The sequence below is a fragment of the Prionailurus viverrinus genome, chromosome C2 (assembly GCF_022837055.1).
Source record: "Prionailurus viverrinus isolate Anna chromosome C2, UM_Priviv_1.0, whole genome shotgun sequence".
In the NCBI taxonomy this organism is placed as follows: Eukaryota; Metazoa; Chordata; class Mammalia; order Carnivora; family Felidae; genus Prionailurus; species Prionailurus viverrinus.
The window spans coordinates 144,060,503-144,086,962 of NC_062569.1; the positions used below are offsets into that span (position 1 = coordinate 144,060,503).

The following is a 26,460-nucleotide window of genomic DNA, read 5'->3' on the forward strand; positions in this document are numbered from 1 at the left end:
CCCTCCTCCGGGCCCTAATGTTTCCCATATTCTCTTTGCTCCCTGCTCTCAGTCCTTGTTCAATGGAAAGACTCGGGAAAACTTCATTCACACTAAGCATTAAATGAATATTGAGGTTAACTTTTTAAAAACAATCTCTCTCACGGTGTTGCTGCTGTTGTTGTTGTTGTTGTTGTTGTTGTTGTCGTTGTTTTGGCATCTCCACAGGGGAGTCGGTAGGAAGTCAAGGATTTGCCTCCAGTTATGCCCAGCATGGACAGCACAGTGGGAGGGGGAGGTAATTGATTCCAAAGTCCAGTCAAGATGTTGCCTGGAACAGTGGTTCTCAAATGCTGCTTTGCAGACCTGGTCTGGCTTTGATGAAGTTTTCACTTGTCTGATGTGAAACAAAAGAAATAAGGGCATGGAATCCCCCTGGAGTTTTGCCAGCCAATGAGGTGAGGATGGCCTTTGGGAAAATAGTGGCTGGGAGAGACTTTTTGAGCTCTTTCAAGTCACCGTTCCCGACTCTGACCCGACCTCCAAAGCTGCCTCCACAGGCCGCGACAAGGAGCAGTTGAAAATCCCTCATAGGTTGGTGGCAGTGGGGGGTCTCCTGTATTTACACCTTTTACAAAGCACAGAGGTGAGAACCACGGTAGAAACTTTATCATCAAATACTATAAAGTCAACAATACAGTATCTGTAATCATTTTGATTTTGTTATTCTGATAGCCGATGAAGGTTCTTTGAGATACAGTTGGATTTACTGGTTGGTATCTGTCCCTTGAGGCCACAAAGGCCAGAAGGGAAGTCAGTGTTTATTGAGTACATAAATGCTTCTACTTGCATCATCTCATCAATTTAGACTGGCAACAACTCTGTGGGGATATGCTATTCGACCCATTTTACAGATGTGGACCATTGATTGGCAAAGGGAGGCTAAGTAACTTGCCTCAAATCAAGCAGTTAATAAACAGTAGGAAGGGATTCAAAGACAGGCCCTTGGGGCTGTTTTTCCTTTGTTACCCATTTGGAGGCAGGGTCCATGTAATGAGAGACAAGCATGATTGTTTCTGAAAGCAAAGAACTTCCTCAGTAGTCATAGGAAATGATGGAGAAGAGTTAGTTCTGATTTGCTTTTATAGAGTGGGAAAGAAGAAAAGTTGAGTTAAGTTTTATTTGGTGGTGTGCTGAATATACTTCCAACATATTCTTTTTTTTTTTTTTTAATTTTTTTTTTCAACGTTTATTTATTTTTGGGACAGAGAGACAGAGCATGAACGGGGGAGGGACAGAGAGAGAGGGAGACACAGAATCGGAAACAGGCTCCAGGCTCTGAGCCATCAGCCCAGAGCCCGACGCGGGGCTCGAACTCACGGACCGCAAGATCGTGACCTGGCTGAAGTCGGACGCTTAACCGACTGCGCCACCCAGGCGCCCCTCCAACATATTCTTTTTGAAGCAAATGTTTCTTATAAGCTAAATAAGTAAAAATATTCTTATAAAAGAATAAATTGATAAGAGCTACAATAATAGTGGCTAGATGAATGTTTCTAAGAAACATAAAACCTGTCTTTAAGCTGAATCAGATCTCTCTGTGTGGGGAAATATCATTCAGGCTATTTGATGTGTGATCTTGTTTGCCTCATTATTACAGGTACTGGTTGAGGCGATATGACAATTACTATTAATTATAAAGCATTGGCAATCTGCTAGATATACCAAATCACTGCCTGCATCCATATCCATATCTGTACTTTTAATTTTATGGGTCCTGAAAAATCTAATGTGTATTAAATTTTCACATATCTAATGTTTTTTTTTTAATGTGTATTCATTTTTGAGACAGAGAGAGACAGAGCATGAATAAGGGAAGTTTCAAAGAGAGAGGGAGACACAGAATCTGAAACAGGCTCCAGGCTCTGAGCTGTCAGCACAGAGCCCAACGCGGGGCTCGAACTCACGGACCGTGAGATCATGACCTGAGCCAAAGTCGGATGCCCAACCGACTGAGCCACCCAGGCGCCCCTCACATCACTAATGTTTAACAAGCAGGAAGCAAAGTTCCAAAAAGCTTTTGAGATGTCTCCAAATAATGTGGTTCTCTAACAAGAACCAAGGTACACAGGCTTTTTTAAAAAAAGTCTTTTTGATACATTAGTAATGCGAGTTGGCAGCCTTATATCACTTATTTCTAAAAATAAAATATGAATCTCGATTTAGATTTAAAATGAAAGTACTTAAAGAACTTTCATGCCTAATTTTTTTTACTGATATTTCATATAGAAAGTGTTTGCTTTGATGGGGAAGTAAAAAAGAAACATTTCTTAAATTCTGAGTTAAATGAAGAAGGAAAACCCATGAGACATGAGGTTGTGGCTGCACTAGGGAAATCTCTCTTAACTGGCATGGGGATAACTAAGTAATCAGAAGCAATGATTCTCACTCTGCCTACTGTCTGTATTATTCAGATGAGGAACAATACCTTCAATGCCCACCATCATACACATATGCACATATTCACATACAGGTGCCTTGTCCCCCATTACCCCTTTGGTTGGGTTTATGGTGAAAGGAACGGAGAAAGTGAACCCAGTTTTATTAAGCATTTACTATCATTACTGATTATTTCCTAGGTGTCAGGCTTCAGGCTAAATGAACTGACATGTGCATTCCTTTACTAATAACAAGTTTTCAAGGCAGGGAATATCATGCCCATTTTGCAGAGAAGAAACTACGTCTCAAAGAGATTATGTGGTTTGTTCATATCAAAAGGTGGCTGACTTGAGCCCTACAGAGGCTTGTATTGACCCTCTTTGCCTTTAGTGGTTAGGAGCCTTCCCAGGCAAATGGTTCCAGGAAAATTTTTGCATGAGCCTTGGCACATGTACCCATTGCCCAAACTCATTTGCCTCTTAAGTGTGCATTTGTTCCTGAAGGATGATCTCTAGGACACTCACGGGCAGGATACCTACACAATTTGCAGAGACATAGTGCAAAAAGTGCAGGGCTACTTATTCAAAAATGATTAAGAATTTCAAGTATTATGGATAGAACATTAAACCAGGAGCAGGGTCCACCAGAGGGAAGGGCTCTGTGTGTCTGCACAGACACATGCCCATGGAGCCAGCTCTGACTGCAGAGAATGCAGTCAGATGGAATGGATTCTGGACAAGGCTGACTCTTGGGTTTCTGGTTGGGGAGCAGAGTGGGGCTTGGAAGTGTCCTCTGAGGGTGGCTTATCTCTGTCCCGAGGTCTCCTCTGTGTGGAAATCTAGACTCTTCCTACCAAGGATCTGCCTCCAATTATGCCCAGGATGGAGAGCACAGTGGGGGGGAGCGGGGGCGGGGGGGGGGGGGGGAGGTAACTGATTCCAAAGTCCAGTCAAGATTTTGCCTGGAACAGTGGTTCTCAAATGCTGCTTTGTAAACCTGCTCTGGTTTGACGAAGTTTTCACTTCTCTGATGTAAAACAAAAGAAATAAGGACATGGCATGAAGTGTTTTGGTGTGTGTTTGATTTTGTCTCTGAAGCTAAATTTATCCAATATAATGGACACTCTTCTACGATCATTTTTGTCTTCAGATTTGGGGACTAACATGTTCTCTCTGTCATAAAGAGAAGCTAATGATAGGTAGTTATTTTGACTCATCTTCACTCGCCGAATAAAAATGTGGACACTCTAAGGCGCGATTCCAAATGTTTTGAGGAACATTTCACTGTTGCATGAAGTACAAAAGTCTGGGAGCCCATGGACCAGAAAGTGAAGAAAAGCAGAGTAGTATAGAGAAGAGCCCCAGGCTGTGAGTCACCCCTTAATCTTAGGAGACTCCTTTCTTTTGTCGGGGCCCTTATCCTTTGCTCTACACCGAGTCCTGGAGCACATGATAGCTTAGCCCCATTCTCCAAAAACTCTGACCCCATGGCCTCTCATTGCTAAATAACAGTGAGGATTTGGACTTACAGTCCCACTTGTTCCCATGTATCTTATTCATGGAGAAACACAGAGCAGACAACTTAAGGAAATCTGAAACAGAATAACCTCAAAGGCAACTCAACAGCTGTTCGATAGATGCTGAGGCGAGCCCATAATAAAATGTACTATGGCATGTCATAATGGTTGGAATACCAGTAAGAAAGTTCTATCTTAAGTTCCATTGACTTAGTCTCATTGTGTTTGCAAAACAGGCAGTGAACATCTGCTTATCAAAAAAAAATCCCTTTAGATTCCTTCCCTTATATTTGATTCTTTCAAAGTTCCTTAGGATACATTTTACTTTGTCCATTCAGCCCACTGTGGCATTTTGAAAATGAGTTATTTTTGTAAATAATAGCACGTTAAAGATTATGATAAAATGATCTGCCAATTTAGCATACAGCCTTAGTTGCTGCCCCGCCCATAACAAGCATTCAATCACTATTTGGTAAACAAATATATTTTAATAAAAGTATACTTGCATTTTGATTTTGTCACATTATAAGCATGACTAGTAAACTGCTTTCCTTTTTTAAAAAAAACAAAAACAAAAACACAAGCCAAACTTGCCAGAGAGAGGGTCTCTTGCATACCTACTGCACCGTCTACTTTGTTCTTCTGGAATCGTCAAAACGAACTTAACTGCTCTCAGGAACTCCGATCCAATATCACTGTCAAAATGTTTTACAACGATTTGGCCAAATGTTTGTGGAACAGCTGTGCTACTAGTCTGCCTGAGTCATTTTCCTTCTTTCCTTTTGGCCCAATCCTGTGATTCATCATTCTGCTTTTAGAATATTTGCCTATTTTTAAAACCAGTCAAAGAAGGCAGCCACTGTTTGAAAGTAAACACACCACGCATCAACTCAGGGCAGCTATGCAAGCAGCTTCACAAGCCCTGAAGTTTCTGGCTGCAAGGGTGCTAGCTAAACCAGATGGCATCAGGCAGTGGAATACAGGACTGACTTTCAGACTTGGTTGTCTCCTTACATCTGTCTTTGGTTTTCTTATTTCCGTTGCCATTTCCTGCTTGAATTAATCCAGCTTGAACCCGTTGTTTAACAAAAGTCTTATTTTTATTCTGCTCGTCGTTATGACGTCCATTACATGTTTCTATGCCAATTAATTAGACTTTGTTTTCAAACTCAAGAAATCCAGTCTGAAACGTTATCTGCAAAATTATCAGCATGGTTACATAGAAGCGCCATGGTTTAACTATAGATAATGACATAGATTTCTATAATACACTTTATTAATTCTGGGTCAGACCAGTATTTGCTATTTGCTTGACCATAGTAAAGCAATTGAATAGCTTTCTTCTTTTTTATGATTGAGCAGGAAGGAGTGTGACTTCACATGGAGGAAGGTGGATTAAATCCCAAGAAGCCTTGAGCTCCATTCCTGGCTGTCTTTTGGAATTCTAGAAGGCACTGTCTATTCTGGTACTTTATAGAAGTGGTTTCTCCTTCTAACGAGTGCCTGTTCATCTATGATTATTAGATGCCAAAGTATAATATGTTCCCATTGACCTGTGCCAAATTGCCCTGGCCTTGAACTCAATGCACTGACATAATCAAGATGTCTGGGTCTGGGTTATTGATATTTTATTGAAGTAAATTTAAGTGAACCTTAGACCAAAATCAGTTTTAGAAACTATAGGTTTTATAATGAAGGCTACCTGTAAAGGATCCATAGCAACAAGTGAATATTTCTGTCTTTTGTCCAATGCTTTTCAGATGAAGGGGTGTATTTAAAAAGCCACAGTATTTGTCAGAAGTCATTCTGAGTAGGAAGAGAGTACTCAAAAGGGCCTGAGGATTGGGTGTCCTCTTGATTCAATCCTCTAGGCTGCAGCAAGGGTCTTGGGAGCATTTCTCCATTTCTGCTTCCTCTGGGAAGCTGAATAGTGTTAAATGGGAGTATTATTATACTATGCTTGACTAAAATATACCAGAGGCTGTTAACTGCTGTGACCCTTGAGGTGTTTGGCAGAGGCAAATACTGTCCTTGTTTGAATTATCTTTCTGGTAATTCTCTTTGATGCCTTCAAAGAACTGTAATGCCTAGAAGCCGGGAGCTTCATTTTGCTCTGGACTATGTTATCAGAGAGTAGGGAGAGAAGACTTGTTTCTGCATTGGGTATGGCCCATATCACTTGCTCTTGTTCAAACAGAACATCACATTTTGGGACACCTGGGTGGCTCAGTCGGTTAAGTGTCTGACTCTTGATATCACCTCAGGTCATGATCTCACAGTTCATGAGTTCAAGCCCCGCGTCGGGCTCTGTGCTGATAGCTTGGAGCCTTCTTGGGATTCTCTCTCTCTCCCTCTCTCTCTGCCCTTCCCCCCCCCAAAAGAAACATTGAAAAAAAAAACCAAAATAACAAATAGAACGTCACATTTTTATAAACAAATTTGGTTATGGTAGTGAGATTATAAAAGCCATGATATTTCCTTTCTTTGTTATAATTTAAAACAGATTTGGCTTTTAAACTATTCTTTTTAATGTTTATTTTTGAGAGAGAGAGAGAGAGGCAGAGCACGAGAGGGGGAGGGGCAGAGAGAGAGAGAGAGAGAGAGAGAGACAGAATCTGAAGCAGGCTCCAGGCTCTGAGCTGTTAGCACAGAGCCCGATGCGGGGCTCCAACTCACAAACTGTGAAATCATGATCTGAGCTGAAGTTGGATGCTCAACCGACTGAGCCACCCAGGTGCCCTGATTTTTAAGCTATTCTTAGTCTATGTTTCATTTTATTCTCATAGTCAGCTGCCCTGGGATAGGTGTTGTCAACATGGAGGGGATGGGAAATGAATGGCCCCACAGAGCCAGAGTCTGCCCGGAGACATGAGGTCCTGCTGACAAGGGACTGTCCTCAGGTGGCACGGCAGGGTCAGCAGTGTGTCCTTGAGGAGATTTGGGGCTGATTTGATTATTTGAGGCCAAACTCCTCTCAGGTTTCCTCTGATGCTTCTGAGACCATCTTTTGATCCGGCAACATCTGCCTATTGTCAGACAGTCAGTTTAAGGCAGCTGAGGACAGAGCGGCCATGGCTCTCTTCGCTCATGCTCTCCCACATCCAGGCAGTGATCTGGGCCTCAGATGGGGACCACCACCTGGTGTGTTGAGAAGAAACGCTCTGACGGGGTTGCCGCCTGTTATCAACTGTAACCCAGAACGAGGCTCTGCTTAACTGCCTGGTGGTGGTGGCTTGTGGTAAAGACATCAAAGCTTGCCACCTCACAGAAGAACTTCTATTTTTCACTAACACGTTCTTCTGTCCCATTGAGGTTGTCTTGGTTGCCTCATTAGCACCTTGTTAAAGCACTTTCTGGCATACCATGTAATCTGGCTTTGGCCAACATGAGAATACTGAAGGACAAACAATACTTCTTAATTGTAGAGCTACCAGACTGAACATTTGAGGATTCTGGTATTTGTTTGCAAAATGTTGGTCAGGCCAACTATGCTCTCCGTGGTTCTGTTTGTACCAAAGGTGAGCAAAATTGTCTTCTGTCCTCTATCTGTCCCCACCGGAAGTGATGAAAATATACATCACACGAGTCTAAAGACGGTAAGAGCGGAACATTGCCCGTGAGAGAAAGAGCTCTATAGTGAAGAATCATTTTATTTTCATGTTTTAGATGATACACCTCCTGAAGACTCCATTCCTCTGGTCTTCCCAGAATTAGACCAGCAGCTACAGGTAAGGATATTTCCAGAGTCTTTCTTTTTTCCTCCTTACTTTCACAAATTATAGTGAATGGACAAATGGCATAATTGAGAAAAGACTGACTTAGAGACAGAGCGGGGAGCTTTCAAGTCATGAAGCCTTGCATTTCTAGAACTCCAAAGTCTAAGTGAAATATCAGTGAAAGCAAGTTTCTAAAGAGCTTAAGGAGTTCTGGAGCCTGGGAACAGGGCTTGTACCTACTCTCCTTTGCTGAGGATGTCCCTGTGCCATTGCAGTGATGACCCATTTCGAATTGGTGATTTAGTGGTAAACTGTGCAGATGTTACTTGTTATGGGGCAGGGGAGTGGGGAAGACTTCAGAATAATCTTCCTTTGTCTCCTCCACCCCAACCCTTCTCCACTCTTCTGACAACCTTTTTTAAAAATTTTTTCTTTAACATTTATTCATTCTTGTGACACAGAGAGAGAGACAGAGTGCAAGCAGGGGAGGGACAGAGAGAGAGGGAGACACAGAACCTGAAGCAGGCTCCAGGTTCTGAGCTGTCAGCACAGAGTCTGATGCAGGGCTCGAACTCAGGAACTGTGAGATCATGACCTGAGCCGAAGTCAGATGCTTAACGGACTGAGCCACCCAGGTGCCCCTGACAACTTTTAATAAAATATAATTGTTTTAAGTTAAACATTCTGAAAACTTTCTGGTTTGATCCATGGGAAAAATATTTTGTGTGCATAGTTTATGGATGATCTATCAAAGGGATCCCATTTTAATACACCAGAATTATTTGAAGGGAATTAATTTGTAACACTTCAATTTTCTTTAGATGACATATGGTGATGCCAGGCAAAGATGGCTGTCTGCCTGAAATATTTGGATACTGGCCTTGGGTCAAATGTTCTCTTGAGTGCCTCACTTTGCAGTTACATCTAGACAAACCTAATAGGGGTCTTGAATCCTCCACGTAGACATTTGCTTCATCTCTTACTTGTTTTTCTCTACGTATTGATTTTGAACGCCTTTAGGAGGGGTCTGCCACCCCCATTTCCCCCCAGGTGTGATGTTCCCCCTTAACACCCAGCAGCTTTTCCCATTCGTGGGTGTGACTGGCATCCTGAAGTCATTTGCATTTGGGAGCCCTGGTCCTGCACAGCCCTCGACAGAGGTGGGAAGAGCCCTCATGCAAACCCAACCGAAAGTCTTTTCCGTTGGCTCTGGTTCTTATCTCAGTCCCAGGGCCCTGAGTTAAAAACCTGGAAGTAGCCACGTCAGAAAGGAAGAGCTGGTCCTCCATACCGGAGTGCTCTCTGAAAAAGCAAGCCAGCACCACTCAGGTGTGACTAGGTGTGAGGAGTCCTCGTTCTTACCTCTGCCACAGTCCTGGGCATTGTCACGGTGCTCCGGCAGAGAGCCCACTCCACAGAACAGTATCAGGTATACAGAGATTCCTGAAGATTGTCTCTACTGTCTCAAAAATTTCCTCGCAGGTATCAGCCATCTTGTCTCCTCCTTCTGCCCCCCCCCCCCCAGGGTCTTTAACCCAGCTCTCCTGGTTCCTGATATCTAACCATATCCCCCAACATCACTTCTTTCCACCAGGGTGAACAAACCAGCTCTCTGTTTCTGTCTGGCATTTTCCACCACACACACCCCTTGCTTCCATTCTGTCCTCACAGGAGGGCTGTGTTTGTGCTGCTGGTGGGATGGTTGGGATTGTAAGATAATAACTAGATTTTTTCCCCCCAAGTCCTAGTTGGTTTTTTTTTTCTACTTCATTTTACTGTCACCTCAAAGCTATTTTATTATCATGGGAGTTAGATAAAAATGAATAAACATGTTTTGGAAATAAAACGGTAAAAACATATTCAGGTTCTGGTTCCTCCATCAAACTACGGATCATTAATTCTCCTTTTTTGTATTGACAAAAATTTTTTTTTCTCCCTTCGGGAACATTAATGATCTTGCCTGGCTCACAGATCATTCTTCACAGGATTCATAGCACCCTTGGCAATTCTCCAGACAGTTTTTCTGTTAAAGCCTTGCAACATCCATTTGGATTTTATGGTTTTAATTCCATTTGACATATATTAGAAATTAAGTCTATTTAATTATCTTAGTCCAATGAGACTATTTCATGTTCATTGATGAAGTTAAGCAGGTGAGAGGCTGCTTTCTGGCTCCTGGGTTTTGATTCCCCCCCTGCCCCGCCCCATCCCAACCCTTAAAATATGGTATTATTTAAGCCTTCACGAATGGAGGGAACATTCTTAGCTTTATACCTAAAATCATTTAAGTAAGTGCTTGTTTGTTGGGTAAAAGGTATGACTGAGTTTGTTACAAACATTTGCCAGTTTTCAAGCCATTTGGTTAGGGTCACCTCTGTCTGGGTCTGTTGCCTGCTACCTTTATTCTGTCTCCAGTGCATGAATGACGAAAATACAAGACAGTGAGACTGGAGAGGGGAAAGCTCATACAGGAAATCACTCTTAAAGCAGATTCTTCTCTCCATGCTTAGCCTAGGCATATAAATTTAAGCCATTCCGCAGCAGGAAGTCTCTGTGTTGAAAGCAATGAAAATGCTTTATGTACAAAAGGCACAATCCATTCTGCAGAGCAGGCCGACTTCACAGTCAGTGTCATGTGCTTTCATCACATGGTAATGGCTCTTGGAATTTTACCGACCATCATAGTCCTCTACGGTAGAATAAAAGTTAGGTTACAAAGGCATATGAAGTGCCTTGTGGTTGTCACTATTTGCTTGAGGATAAACTGACTCTTGATTATCTCTCCAGGAGCCTTCAAAACTTGCCAAATGAAAACTAAATGATGCCAGGTGATTATTGCCGGCCCTGCTCTCTGCAGAGCCTCAGATTTAAATCCCGCCATGCATGTCGAGCATCGCTAGGCCAGTGATGCTTCCTCGCAAATAATCTCATCTGAGCCTTGCCAGGATTGTGTGAGCTATTATGTCTCCACTTTAGAGATGAGAAACCTGAGGTCAAATTTTGGTCTAAATGAATTTTCTATTTCTGACTAGATCTTGGATTCTGAGTCTAGGTAGCCTTCTTTCCTTTGCACCTTTTGTGAAACCTACGGGCTGTTTAAATTACTTTGATAGGTAGAGGTTTTTTGTTCTGGTTTGCAAGGTTGCCATAGTGTGGTTATAGAACCTTGCAAAACCTGTTCTGACTTTCTGATATCCATTACACATTCTTGTGTTGTTTATAAAATGGAGCTATAAAGTATCTATTTGGTAGATACTCTATCACCAGTTTGACCCCCTAGATTTTTCTGTTGCTTTGCCAAGAATGTGGACATGTTTGAGCATGTAATTCGTGTGGCTTCTATTTTCACAGAAGCCAAAAAAAGCCCTGTGCAAGAATAGCAGTGACAAACATTTCTCTTGATGTCTCTATTAATGCAAAATGTTGGGCAAGAGACTTTGGGGTAAGGTAGGTGTTAAAATGAACATCTCTTTATAATGTTCATTTGTGGGCCTTCAGCCTCAGCCCGGGGGCAATGGGTAGGTTGATTCTATTTTATGTGGATTCCTTTCCTGGAACTTGGTTTCTAAATTCTCTATGCCTAGTAGAGGCAGTATTTGGGCACAGCTGATGTAGCACAGCCAGTCCAAAGAAAAGAGGCTCAATTCTATGTCCACTTCTAAGAATGAATGAAAAATCACTACTTTTCCTTAGGCCTTGGTTTCCTTCTATTAGGAAAGGAGATAATGCCTGACCTCCTTCTTTATCCTGAAGGATGGTGTGAGTCAGCACCATATTTGTCTTAAAATTTAACCACGTTCTTATGCTTCGGAGATCGTCGTTTGACCTATAGATGATCGAAAGCTAAGCTGCAATATGGTCTTAAGTGCACTGGAATGAAAATATGCTTTTATAATCGGGCAGGGAACATGTTAACCAGTACGTTGTAACAACTTCCTAATGGGACTCACAATGGCTGGAGCACGGGTATTGGCATTGGGTTGGCCTGAATTTGGATCTCAGCTCTACACCTACCAGTTTCGTGATTGATATTATTTACTCTCTCTAAACCTCACTTTTCTGAACTGCAAGGTGGAGACAGCAGTATCGATCTTACATTGTTATTGTGGGAATTAAATGTGAGAATGAGTAGATATAACACAGTGCTTGGCAAAATGATTGCTCACTTAATGTTAATCTTCTTCTCTGGTGAAATTGTGTTTTGAATGATGTATTTAAGAATTAGCAATTTATCTTTATATGTATAACATGATAAGAGAAGCATCTCTTTGGATTTTTGAGTTAGGGATAGAGGTTCTGATGCTCTCTCTTTTCCATTAAGCTAAGGTACTTGGAAAACAATATGACTTTTTTTTTTTTAAGTCAAATTGAGCAATAGCTTCAATCCTCCTAAAGTCCTCCCATCTAATCTGAGAAGACAGTGACAGGTGTCTCTGTGGTACACACTGAACTTGCTTTTTCTCAGACAGAGTCTGGTGAGTCCAGAAACTGATGTCACCTCCACAAATAAACAATTTCCTAGCTTCAGTTGTGTGCCGTAAGATCTTGTTATCCGAGTAGTCTCTTCAGAAATTTCCTTTGGGTCTTGCATCAGTGTATTGCTTGATATCTTGGGAAAGACAGTGAGAGAAAACGGAGAAGTCTCAGCATTCCAGGATTCTGCTACACCAGTCTTGAACATCCATCTGGAAATGCAATTAAGAAATAATCCCATGGAAAACACTGAAAATGTCTGCATTTTCTCATACACATGTTGGAAAGTATGGTATGGTTGTCTGTTGGCTGCTGTGACCACACAGAAAATATACACACATACCTTGGAGCTTTACAGTGGTAGGTGTACTTTTTTTTCCCTTTTTTGTGAAGCCCAGTAGTCGTCTAACAAGATGCCTTGTTGGAAAAGTCTGAGACACTCTTGAGTTACCTCTCTCTTGAATATTGCTTACATTAATAAACATGACTTAAATAGCCTTCAATTCAATGTTATATAAGATATGCAGTAAAATTACTAGCATTGACTCTGACTATAATGTAGATATTGTAGAAATGTCAATCCTTAAAATATTTTAGGGGTGCTTGGATGGCTCAGTCGGTCAAGTGTCCGACTTTGGCTCAGTCTGTGAGTTCTAGCCCGTGTCAGGCTCTGTGCTGACGGCTCAGAGCCTGGAGCCTGCTTGGGATTCTGTGTCTCCCTCTCTCTCTGCTCCTTTCCTCCTTGCACACACTCGCTCTGTCCCTCAAAAATAGATTAAGAAAAAAATTTTAAAAATATTTTAAATTCTAACATAACAGAGTTTTCCAATATTGCAATTAGTCCCATGTTTTTCCATTTGGTTTTTAACAAATTATATGTTAATTTTGGGACATTAAAATGCAATGTAAATTTGAACCAGATACCTCCCCCCTGCCCCTCCCCCAATAAAGATAACACTGAGATTCAAGGAATAAATAAAAAATCTGCTCAGCAACTGTAGAATATTTAGCTTCCTAAATATATCCTCTGTGTGGGAAGCTGGGAGAGGAAAATTAAATTCTTACATCTCTTGAAGTGGATGGGGCCAGTAGTATTTGAAGAAGCCAAGTAGAAAACGGAAGCACTTAAGTTGGCTTTGCCCCCTTGCGGAGAGATGCTTGGCTGGGTCCTGTCCCACGGGGTGCTTTCCAGAAGACGGAGTCCATTTCAGGAGGAGATCTAAACCCGGGCAGAGAGCAGAGATGGGATGGTGTGGCTCAAGCCGGCATTCTTGGAACAGGAGCCTGTGGTTTCTCTCTTACTTCATCTTGTTAAATCTGTCCTGATGATTGGGGTGGAGACCAGGGAGAGTAGTGGCTCAGTCACACTGCCGTGTAATTTAAAGCCCTTACAAGCTTCATCCTCAGGCAGCAGATGGGGCTGAGCTGGAGGAAAGGAGGTGAGAAGGAAGTCCCGCTCCCGGGCTCTGACCTCATCCAAACCCCCATCTGGGTCTTGGAAAAATGTGTTTCAAAGTTGGCTTGAGTCGTTGTTGGGAGACTATCTTAATTCAACCTTCTTAGAACTGGCTGCGTTGTGAGAAAACTAGTACCATGGCATTGAGTGAGTCTGAAGAGTTGTTTCTGTGATCCCACAGAATTCGTTCTCTGGTCCAGGAAGAATACCTTGACCTTTTCACTTTCAAATCAAGTATCTTTGGATTCCTTGTCTTTGGAATGCGATATTTCATTCTTCAGGCAAGAGGGTAGGACAAATGTATCCAGAATGTAGCATAATTATGGAGAAAATAAGGAAAATTTTTTTCTCTGGATGTGAAAGGAAATTCACTGTCAACACAGAAGCATTTATTTATTGCTCGCCTGTTCCCAGCACGGAGCGAGGACTACAAAAACCTCTTGGAGGAGAACAGTCAAAATTAAGCAATGAAAATATGTGTTAATTTTTATTCCAAGAAGCAAATAGATTTTTCTCACCTGGTTACCACCAGTATTCTTTTACAATATTGTTTGGTTTTCAATGTGAACATGTGTTAAACCCTATCTTAAACCTAGGTATGGCTGATTAATTCATGAATGTCAATGTTTTAAATGTCACATGATAAAAGCCTTAGGATAGCTCCATTTTTACACTGGAAACCAGATTATTGTGCTTGAATTTTAGAAATGTTTCCTCAAACACTTTCATTTTCTTCAATGGATACTGTTGGTCATAGATTATCTCTTATTTTGAGGGGTTATAAGAAGGTAAGAGAGAGAGTCACTCTCAGTGAAGACCTTATCATGCTACACACACACACACACACACACACACACACACACAGAGAGAGAGAGAGAGAGAGAGAGAGAGAGAGGGAGAGACGTTATATCATAAGGCAATGACAGTGTTCTGTGTTGTACAGAACAACATCTCATTACTTATAGTTTTACTTTTTTTGGGGGGGTATAAACCTAAATATCTTAAAATTCTTCATTCACCAGAATTCCTGCTGGAATGAGAACCATACGTATTTCAAAAATTCTTTGCTTAGTTTCTTTGCCTGGGATAACTGTCAAATGCCTTTTAAAGACAATAGGTCCTGCTGCCTGTTTTTTTTGGGGGTGGGGGGAGGCGTTGATTTGTCTAGTGATGTTTAGGGTTTGTGGTGAATGGTTCTGGATGTAAAGGGGTGAGAAATTTTAAGTTCCCTGGAGAGAAATTTGGGAAAGAAAGAGTGTTTGGGTGCAAATGAAGTGAACTTCAGATAGTGAGTCTTCATAGGAGTTCTTAGAAGATGAGGGAGGAACAGTGGAAAGATCTAATGACAATTTTTTTTTGCATTAAGTTTTAAAAAATTTTGGTAAAAACACACAACATAAATTTTTCCATCTTGATAATTTGGAAGTGTACAGTTCAATAACATTAAGTGTATTCGCATTGTTGTGCAACTGGTCTCCAGAACTTTTTCCTCTTGCAAAACTGAAACTCTATACCCATTAAACAATGCCTCATTTCCCCCTCCCCCCAGCCCCTGGCGACTAATGGAATGATTTTACGATGTTGTAGTGGGTTATGCAATATAACTTCCCTCCTTGCTTTAAAAAAAACAAAACTATATTGCTCCTTAATGCGTTCATGCAGATTGTGAGGGCTTGAAGTGGAGCCCAGTTATATACCAGGTTGGATGAAGACAGAGCTCGCAGGAGCTAGAGGCTGGAGTAGCACCTGGCATCCTTTTACACCCTGAGATGCTGAACACTAAGTATTTTGGGCCTGTCCTTTTTTAATTGTGAGAAACCTTGAAAATAGCGTTATGTGTAAGTAGGCTGATCACCCTGCTAAGAGCATGTGAGGGTACTGAATATATCCGGAAATACTCCCTATCCTCATACACCCTTAGCAGCATGATCTTGCTACCTCTACATAATATTTTCAAATTTCCCACAATTAAGAAGTGCCAGTAAAAAAAAGAGCAGAGGAAGAAACTTCCCACTTAATAAAAAAGCATTGCAGGGGAGCAAGCTAAGGGGGAAAGAGACCCCTCTGTTCTTAAGAAAATTGTGAATGTAACTTTCAGTTTCGCTTTTTGATGACATTAGGGGATATTTCTCCCTCTACATGGCTACTTTCATTTATTTCCTCTTAAGACATAAAGCCTTTGCACAGAGTCCTAGAATCTTTTGGCTGTCACATAGGTTAACTATGCTGAATTTGTGGCTCAGGGACCTCGAAGTGGTGGCAAGTTTTGGCATGGACTGAATATAGCTTATGTGATGTTCGTAAGGACAGGAAATGGGATGCGTAGAGTCTTAGGGCCTTTCAGGAAGGACACAGGGCACAGATGATTTAATAGCGACTTGGCTAAGGTGTCCGGAGTAAATTGTTTTCATTCTCCTTACTGTTATACTTGGTAATTTGCCAGGGTAACAGGTGAAAATTGATGAGAGGGTGGTGATGTCTAGGACATAGGCCCAGAGGAGCCAGGAGTTCTGAATTCCTTTGGCAAGAGCTTTGCCTCATGGGGTGCATTATACGGTAATACTACAGGGCATTACTTTTCAATTTATTATCATAAATAAAGAGATAATGGTTCCAACAGACTGAGTTTATGCTACGAATGTGTTTATGGGGCAGTAGGGAAAAATGCTATGTAATGTAGTTATTATTACATTTTCCATGAATTTGGACATAGGAGATGATCCACGTGAAGGTAAATTTCATGCAAATCTATTTTGAATTTTATTTCCTTTAGAAAATCTCTACTCAGAGGCCTCAGAATAAATAGGGATCATCTTATTTATCTGTCAAACTTTATAGGATTTTATAGAACTTTATAGAATTTTTATTACATCCTGGATGGGGTTGCTAAATAGAACACCCAAAGAAATCTTTGTCTTTAGTATAACGAGAGGAGAAAGAAGGAAGAAATGCATTACTTCCCAATTTCCTAGTGTAAAATTAGTGAAAATATGACCTAGTCAGGCACATACTTTCATATATAGACTGCTGTGAGAAAGGGATTAGACTGAAGAGCCCATTTAACAGTAAAGTTGTATTTCTCAGATTTTATATACCATTTTCTATAAATAATTGAAAAGGGTGATTAAAAAACTCTTTAAAAGTCTAATTAGCTACTGTTCCTTAAAGTAATATTTTTAATAATGTATTGCTAACTAGAAATTAGAATTATAAACCCAGGGAAAGTCAGTTCTTTAAAAAATAATTTCTAGAAAGAAGTAGGATTTTCAACACATGATGGGTCTGCAGGCTTGCCCTGTTCATCTTTGTTTTCCTTGTAGATGGGAGAAAAACAAAGACATAAATCCATGCTGTCTTTGACCTCACATGTTATAAGCATTGTTTTACTTGGAGTTTGGTCTTTCATGGGATTTGTTAATCCTTGTAAGCTTTATTTCCAGTCCAGCATCATTTCTTCAGTTTGGATGCATCTCTCAAAAGAGAGCCTTTCTTGTAGGGTTACTCCACACTACAGGATGAGATTATGCCTCTGGGCTGCAGGAACAGAAAGTAAGGGGTAATTAAAGCAGACAGCTGAACTATTTCCCCACCACTGCCCTTCTTGAAAGCAGAGTTTGAGATTTCCGGGGAGAAGTACAGAATTATTAGAAGATCTAATTTTACTCCAATGCATGGCAAATAATAGATATGTCATGAGCCTTCCGGTTCTGGCTCAGGCCTGAGAATGCCCAACAATGACACTGGAAGATGAATGTGGAGAATATCAGCCCACCTCCCTATTTTCAGTCAAGCAGAATCAGCCAGACCCTGTCCAATGTTGACTGCCAATACTATTGTCCTGCAAAAAATCTCTCTCTAAAGAACATCAGTAGAGCAAAATCATTTATAATGTATTCCGATACAAAGAAATGGACTGATTTCTTCTTGTTGTTGTTTGTGAAGCCTCTGCCGCCTTGTCATGACTCCGTGGAATCCATGCAGGTGTTCAAACAGCACTGTCAAATAGCAGAAGAATACAATGAGGTCAAAAAGGAAATCGCTCTGCTTGAGGAAAGGAAGTAAGTACTGTTTCCCTGAACCCTCTTACCTCTGAGTGATGTCTCCTGGTCATGGACTGGGGGAGGTGGGCATGGAATGGGCTGAACTTGAGGGTGAGAGGGAGGGGTGTGGGCAAGTGACATTCTATGGTTCAGAGGTTACTGGGAAACTTCCATGTTTTTATCACGTTTGACTATAGAAAGAATGCAAATGGAACTGCTGAGGATTAAAAGCTTTACCCTACGGAGTACTGAGACGAATAACAGGAGTACTTCCTACCCAAACCCAATTTTTTGATCATCATTTTTAGATCAGGAAGGTAAAAATGCCCAAACAGCACCCAGACGCACACTATGTGCCCTGTGGATGTGCCCAAAGCCCCCAGAGCACTTTGGCTTCGAGTGAGTTTTAATGAATGGTTACATGGTGGCATTCCCACGTCAAGTAAAGAAGCCACTGTGACAGATCTTTGGAATAATGTAAATGTATTAACATTTTATAGTCCAATAGCCCGAGGAAGTTTTTTTATTTTGATAGCTCCATTACCATTCCAGTTCTACTGTAGGGAACTTTGGGTATCTATTAATTAAATTAATTAAAGCATTCTAATTTTAGTCACACTAAGCTTTTTCTTTCAGAATTATCATCCTTTTTAATTGCACTCGATTCTGCCAGTGTCTACCCCAGTGACCCCCATTCCTTCATACTTTCAAAGCACCAGACACTTTTCCATCCTAGCACTGGGTAGTTTGCACTTACACATTTATTAGTGGGATCTTTTGGTTAATAGTTGTGTCTCCTACTAAGTGGTAAACTACTAAGTGCTTTGAACCCGTGAAAGCAGGGCAAGTCAGGTGTTACTCACCACCATATTTCTAAAGCTGGACACAGTACATGGGATGTAAATGCTGAATCCATTTTTGTTGAGTGAGTGACACATAATCAGAACCTATTTTGATTCTTTAACTTCCTACTTTTCCCCCTCTTCCTCTTACTGATACATGATATATATTTATTACTTAGTTTTTAAATCAAAGTGAGTGAAATATGTTATGTTTTGAGAAATTTATAAAATTCTTGGGACTCTTTGAAGACCCCCCTCCACCCCCTAGATCGTGTTTGGACAGTACAACATGGTGGGGAGGAGTATGGGTTATGGGGTCAGACTTTGCACTTACTGTAAGACCTCGGATAACAAACCTTTCCTTACTGCCTTGCTGTGTTGTGCTTCAAATGTAAAATCATACCTGGACTTATGGCCAAAGGGGGTTAAAATATGTTTAAAAAATTTTTTTTTAATGTCTATTTATTCTTTTTTTAAAAATTTTTAATGTTTTTATTTATTTTTGAAGGAGAGAGAGAGACAGCATGAGTGGGGGAGGAACAGAGAGAGAGGGAGACACAGAATTCGAGGCAGGCTCCAGGCTCTAAGCTGTCAGCACAGAGCCTGATGCGGGGCTCAAACTCACGAACTGTGAGATCATGACCTGAGCTGAAGTCGGATGCTTAACCGACTGAGCCACCCAGGCACCCCTAATGTCTATTTATTCTTGAGACAGAGACAGAGCGTGAACAGGGGAGGGGCAGAGAGAGAGGGAGGCACAGCATCTGAAACAGGCTCCAGGCTCTGAGCTGTCAGCATAGAGCCCAACGTGGGGCTTGTACCCACGAACTGTGAGATCATGACCTGAGCCGAAGTTGGACGCTTAACGACTGAGCCACCCAGGCGCCCTGGGGGTTAAAATATGTTTAAGAGGAGATCAGAAAAACGCAACTTCTCCTCATATGTCTGAGACTTTCTTTTTGGTCTGAGAGTTTTCAGACCAAGGTGGTTGGAAGGCTCAGATTGCACATTTGCATACAGTCTGAGTCCTAAAAAAAGTTTCTTAAAGAAGCTGAAGAAGTTTACTAATAATGTGGCCTATAGTGAAATTAAAGGAGAATTTGTATAATCGATAACATATAAATGTGTCTGTGTGTGTCTGTGTGTGCGTGCGTGTGTGTGTGTGTGTGTGTGTGTGCACATGAACTATGCTGTTGAGGCAGAAAAAAGCCAGGTAATTCTGTATTTATTTGTAAACTCTTCAGATTGAAGGTAATGGAGGACTTGGCTTATTTTAATTAACCCATGTGTGGTTTTTTTTTTGGCAATGCAAAACTTACCCACTAAATTATATGTTCTGTGAGTTTATATTTTTTGTATGTTTTGTTAAAAAATATGATAGGATAATGATGTAAGAGTGACTCATCTGGTCTTTTGTTGAAACATATTTCTGCTGTTTCTGCATTAACTCATCTTATTTTTTCCCTAAGCCTATTTGAACTTTGGACTTGTCTTGAAACTAGGATATTGTCTCCCTCCCTCCCCAGCCCCCACTTTCTTCCTAAATAATTGGCTAGATGCATGGTAAAGGCCAAATTCTTTTGTTATCTTTTTTCCTTTCTTTTTAAGTAAAGTCTCTCAAATTCCTTTTTCTCCATTCCTTCTTGTGCTGTTTGGGGTCAGGACTTGCTGCTTCACATCTTGATCAATGTAATGTTATACCTGGTTTCCCTGCCTATGATTTCCTGTTGTTGGAAAAGGACACGGAGTTCTTGGCCTGGTTTGCAAGCTCTAGCCCCCTATGGCTTTACACCCCAGCAGAATGTTCTTTCTCATCATTGTCTTTAGCTACATTGACCTCTTCGCTTCTTCCTGCCTCTGTGACCTTGTTCACAGCAGCCTCTGGGTCTGGAGCACTTACTCCTTCCTCAGATGCTACCCTCGAGGAGAGCTTAGCTAATATCCCTGCCCAAACACTCCATGGGATTCATCTCTCTTCCTGGGTGAAAGAAAATACACTGAAATGACTCTTTTTGCACGTTTGTAGGCTGGGGTTATCAATAGTTATCCTTTTAACTTCACGTCCTGACTTTCTGACTGTGCATAGTTACCTACAAATGTGAATACCTTTGAATGTCTCTTTGTGTCCCCATCACCGAACAGGGACTTGCGCATAGGGTCAAACATGAGTGAAGGTGATTTTGAGTGATTGATTGTAGGATATAGTAATACCCTCTGTGTATACAAACAGTGTAACAAATGTGTCATTTGTAATTTATATGGTCCATATTTAAAATACAGAGTCAATATCAGCATTAAGGAATTGCTAAGGTAAATTAAAATAGGAAGTATGGTTATATCTTATATTTATAAATAAATGATCCTGGTCCTCCAAGTGTTATTGGTGATCATTGTTTCCATTAACACTTTACTGAAGTGGAAATTCATTACACAACAACTAATTTCCAGAACAGTGTTTAAGCAAGATAAATTAAGCCAAATGGATCTGACCCACGTAATTAACTCTCTGTTTTTTGGTGATTTGGATAAGAATTTCTCATCATTTCATACAGTGTGGGCGATTATGTTGGTCTCTGGTGATTGGCTAGCATAAGCTAGACACAGAGAGATGTTAACTCAGGTATTTTAAATGAAAGTTTTTCTTTAGTAGAGTCAGGCAGGCACAGGTTAAGCTGAACTTCTCTCTCATCTCCAGAGGGGGTCACCCTGGATCAAGCTTGGGAGACCGCAGAGGGGAGCGAAGAGTTGATTATAATTATTATTTTAAATCATGTCTATTAGATAAAGAGAGTCCAACATTTTCTAGGACTATAAACTCAGCACGCAGTGAATTTAATTTAAAGAATCACTTCTGGCTTATGTGATGTATGAAAAGCTTGTTCTTACTTTTATTGGATTTTTTTCTCAATTGAAAAAAAAAATGACAATTTTATTGAAAGCCTTAAAAACTTACCGAGAATTCTGACATCTTTCCAGGACTCCTACTATTATTTCTTGCCTCTTTCTAGGCCTTTTGAATGTGAATAATCTTATAGAATTGCATATATAGTAAAATGAAACGTGTACATGATTTTCTCAACAAATAGTATAAACTCTTAAAATATAACACATGCAGTTTTTTTGTGGACGTAATGGAAAGAAGTGAGAGGTGGACATTGGATGCCTTCTGAAATTTATCATCCATATTTCGACAGCAAGTTAAGGTACATGATTAAGCTACAATTAGATCTAAAATTGAGATTTACAATTAGTAAAGGTTGCTTTGCTCCAGATAGGGTATTTTATCTTGTTCATAGGAGAAACCATTTGTCTTCTGTGTATATGAAACATTGTGCCAGGTGCTGTGGTGCTTAAAAGATTGACTTAGAATGTCAGAAAGAGAGATAGATTCTTAGAAAAGTCAGGATGAAAAATGTCACATAATTAAGAAAAAATAACTCCATGGTTTTCAGTACACTCACAGAGTTGTGCAGCCACCATTACAGTTTTAGGACATTTTCATCACCCAGGAAACCTCATAGCTCCCGCTTGCCTCCCTCCCCCCGCCCCCAACAGCCACTGGCCACCACTCATCTACTTTCTCTCTATGCATTTGCCAATTCTGGATATGTCATATAAAAGGAACAATATGGTCTGTGGTCTTTTGTGACTGGCTTCTTTCACCTGACAGGATATTTTTAAGGTTCATCCACATTGTAGCATGTATTCCTTTCTCTTGTTGAATAATATTCCATTGCACGGAGAGTCCATACTTTATCCGTTCACCAGTTGATGGACATTTGGGTTGTTTGCCCTTTTGGTTATTATGAACATTTGTGTACAAGTTTTGGGTGGATGTATGCTTTCGGTTCACTTGGGTATGTGCCTTGGAGTGGAACTGTCGGGTCATGTGGTAAATCAACGTGTAACCTTTGGAGGAATTGCCAGGCTTTTTCTAAAGTGGCTGCACCCCTTCATAGTCCCACCAGAAATGTCCGAAGGTTCCGATTTCTCCTTATCTTTGCCAACACTTCATGCTAGTGAGTGCAAAATGCGGTCTCGTTGTTGTTTTGATTTATAGTCCCCAGACAGCTAGAGATGTTGAGCATCTTTTCATGTGCTTTTTGCAATTTTTATGTCTTCTCGGAGAAATGTACATTCAGATCCTAGCCCATGTTTTAGTTGGATTATTTCTCTTTTTATTATGGAATTGAAAAAAATGTTATATAAGTTTGTGAGTTCAGGTAAAACATTAGAAAAGGATTTTCATATGGGGGTAACACAAAAATAGCAGACCTATATTTTCATATTTTTTGAAAAGACATAAAATGATGATTGAAGAAGCAACATCTCATTGAGGGGATAATATTGGAATTGGGGGAAAGGGAGCATATGTAATTTGTAATAGCATAGTCTAAAAATAGCCCTGTTCTGATTTGTTTTCAGTTGTGGCATTTAATTTGTCCCGAATTTTCCAATAACAATAGATTTTTATGTTTAACCAGAAACATTTATTTCTTTAGGACATTCCTGATGGCAGAGGTTTTTAAGTTGTATTCTGGGGACCCTTTCAAAGATTGGGGATGGAGCCAGTATCAGGCAGGGGACTGTCCAAAGGCCAACGAGAGACGGTCCCATTAGCTCTGTTTTATTTTCTTCACTTCAGACTAAGATTTTCCTTGCAAAAGGGCATCATGCTAGAAAACATTGAAAACCTCACTTTTATATTTGTTTTATATGTATTATATATATTTATATATATATTTTATTTTTAGCACTTATTTAAAAAATTTTTTTTAATGTTTATTTTTGAGACAGAGAGAGACAGAGCATGAATTGGGGAGGGGCAGAGAGAGAGGGAGACACAGAATCTGAAGCAGGCTCCACGCTCTGAGCACAGAGTCCGATGCGGGGCTCGAACTCACAGGCCGTGAGATCATGATCTGAGCTGAAGTTGGAAGCTCAACTGACTGAGCCATCCAGGCGCCCATATTTTTAGCACTTATTTTTATTTAAAAAATGTTTATTTACTTTGGGGGAGAGAGAAATAGAGATAGGGAGAGCGAGCACAACCAGGGAAAGGGCAGAGAGAAAAACAGAGAGAGAGAGAGAGACAGAGAGAGAGAGAGAATCCAAGCAAGCAGTGCAGATCCCAATGTGGGACTTGATCGCATGACCGTGAAATCATGACCTAAGCCAGAATCAAGAGTCAAATGCTTAGCTGACTGAGCCACCCAGTCGCCCCTATATTCCAAGCAGTTAAAAAAATTATTAAAAGACATTTACACAGGGGCACCTGGGTGGCTCAGTCGGTTGAGCATCCAACTTCACTCAGGGCACGATCTTATAGCTCGTGAGTTTGAGCCCCATGTCAGGCTCTGTGCTGACAGCTCAGAGCCTGAAGCCTGCTCTGGATTCTGTGTCTCCCTCTCTCTGCCCCTTTCCCAGTTTACACTCGGTCTCTCTTTGTCTCTCTCTCTCTCTCTCTCTTTCTCTCTCTCTCTCAAAAATAAACATTAAAAAACATAAAAAAAGACATTTACACAGCTCCCAGAAATGATGTTTCTGCTGTCATAAAGAAATAGTAAATGGAGATATTTCTCCATATGTCTGCAATGTTGGCAGTAATGGGGGAGTCCTATCGTCCTCACTAAGACATCCTGATGTGGGTATGATGCCTCTGTATAAAGTATAGGACTTGCGCTCAATTTCTAATAGTGGAGATATGCTTCCTAAGACCAACTTGGCTAGCAAGAATCGAGGTTAGCGCCTGGTTTGCAATAGGATTTCAATAAATACTTGAACGGATGAGTGGAGGAACCAAAGAACTGTCTTGGCTCTTGACTTTTCTCCAGAGGTATAGCTGAGGGAGTTTTTCATTTTAGGATTTAGCTTTGTGTGAAATCCCCATGTTCCAAACTTCATCAGGCTTTGAGATTACACTTTCTGTTAATGCCCCAGTCATAATGATTTGGGTCTTTTATGCCACCTAATTACATGCTGTTCAGTCTTCTAACTGGAATCTCATTCCTCAACATCTCTCCATCTAATCTCTGCCTGGAACCATGTTGAAAGGGACAGAATATTTACCACTCCTCAGTGAGAGTGCCTTTAAGTAGGTCTTCCTGGCTAAGGAAAGAGGGTCCAATCTTTGGGGGAGCAGAGTGAGGAAACATTTTGCCTTTCATCTATTCCTATTCCACGATTAACTCTTGGTGGGATGATTGATAGTGGAAATCTCCATTTCCTTTGGAATAAGTGGTTCTTAACTGGGCCAACTCCTCAGCCCCCAACCCCCAAGATATTGACAATACCTAGAGACATTTTTGGTTATAATGACGGGTTGGGGGAAAATGCTACTGGCATTTAGTGAATAGAGGCCAAGGATGCTGCTGACCCTTCTACCATGTCAGTGGATATAGGGCAGCCACCAATAGCAAAGAGTTGTCTAGCCCAAAAGATCAATTGTGCCAAGAGAAATTCTAGAGCAAATCTCAATTCTTCCTGCAAGGTAGTGTTGTCCTTTGGCTCCCAAATGATATAATGCATTTATTCCTTATGCATTATTCATTTGTAGGGCTTCAGTGCCACAGTCTAGACTGCACTTTGCAATTCCATTTCAATACCATTTATTATTACCCCACCTGCATAAAATGAAGGTAGACTTTCACATACTTTTTACCATCTTGAGGCATCTACTTCTTCTCTCCTGTGTGTCATTGCTTGTACTAGAACACACATCTTTTAAGAACCACCAACAGTGTGGTCGAAATCACTATTTAAAATAAATTCTCCCCAGTATTTTATAATATTATTACCCAAAACTCTTTAGCTCTTTATGTCTGAACTGTCTAGGATTTTGTCTTTTCCAAATGAAAGTCTTAGTTAATGCTGAACATCTAAAAAACCATGGTAGTGGTCTTTCCCAAATTAGAGAAATGTTTGTCCTAATGATGAATTCATGTTCTAAACTCCTGCAACATAAAGAATCTACTTAATTTTGGAGTTAGTTTCTACAAAGTTTCAAAGTTCTCTTCACTTGGACTCTCCCTTACCCTATTTGTTGTAGCAAATAAAACCTTTTCCAGGCATATGGCTTATGATGGGAGTGGCAGATAGTCTATGATGGACCCAAGGTTATGGCCTTTTTACTGTTGAAGTACATTATGTTGGAAACAGTATTACAGACTTTTGACTTCAGCAATAGGATTCCTGTAATGATGGTCTTCTACCCCCATATCACATTACACTGAAGGGAATGATAGAAGTGATCAACCCAAAATCAAAGGCAAGACCACATTCTAGCCAATTATAGACATTGATTTGTTCCTCAGATCATCTATTTACAAGATTGTCTCCATAGCTTAATGTGCCAGGTTTAATTATGAATTGCTATTGGATGAACATAAACACGTCTAAGTAAATAGGTCTTGGACAGGAGACAGCAGACATTTTGATAGTATTCATTGAATATATGTATAGTTGCTTATCAGATACATCAAACTAATTTAAAAACCTATCAGTTGAGTCCTCCTGATTCCAGTAAGGAAGAAATTATCATTGACTTTCTCCAATGCAAGAAAAATGGACTAGACAATCATGATCATTCCTTTTAGTTGTAAAGTCTGTGATTTTCTAATTTATCTTTTCTACCAGTCAGAATGAATAACAGAGGTCTTCAGGAGTTTTAAATGAGGTCAGATATGGAACCAGGACAGCAGCCATTGTTATACCTTGTACTGCCAGTTCCTGGACCAGGATTTGAGAGCAAAACTCTACTTCCATTTGAATTACTTGTGTGAGACAGTTAATTTGAAAAGAAAAAAAGAACGAGAATAGACGATCTGATGGGTGGGGGCTTGAGAGATATGCATCCTCTTTACTTCTCTAAATTTTACTATAAATTTCGTTAGGACAGTTACCTAAGGAGCTTTACCAATATTTAATTATTGACATGTATTGCTTAAACTATGCTTAGAGGCAAAGGGCCATAAGCATTTAATCATAAGGATAGGTTTGA

General features: G+C 40.6%; 1 protein-coding gene across 2 annotated transcripts in view; it reads left to right on the forward strand.

Annotated features, from left to right (window-relative positions):
- Positions 1-26,460, forward strand: part of MAP3K7CL (MAP3K7 C-terminal like) — a 38,324-nt gene that overhangs the window by 8,282 nt on the left and 3,582 nt on the right. For both annotated transcript variants that reach the window (XM_047876625.1, XM_047876624.1), the window contains exons 3-4: positions 7,601-7,662; positions 17,522-17,637. In XM_047876625.1, coding sequence (XP_047732581.1) covers positions 7,601-7,662; positions 17,522-17,637 — 178 coding nt within the window. The remainder of the gene's footprint in view (positions 1-7,600; positions 7,663-17,521; positions 17,638-26,460) is intronic.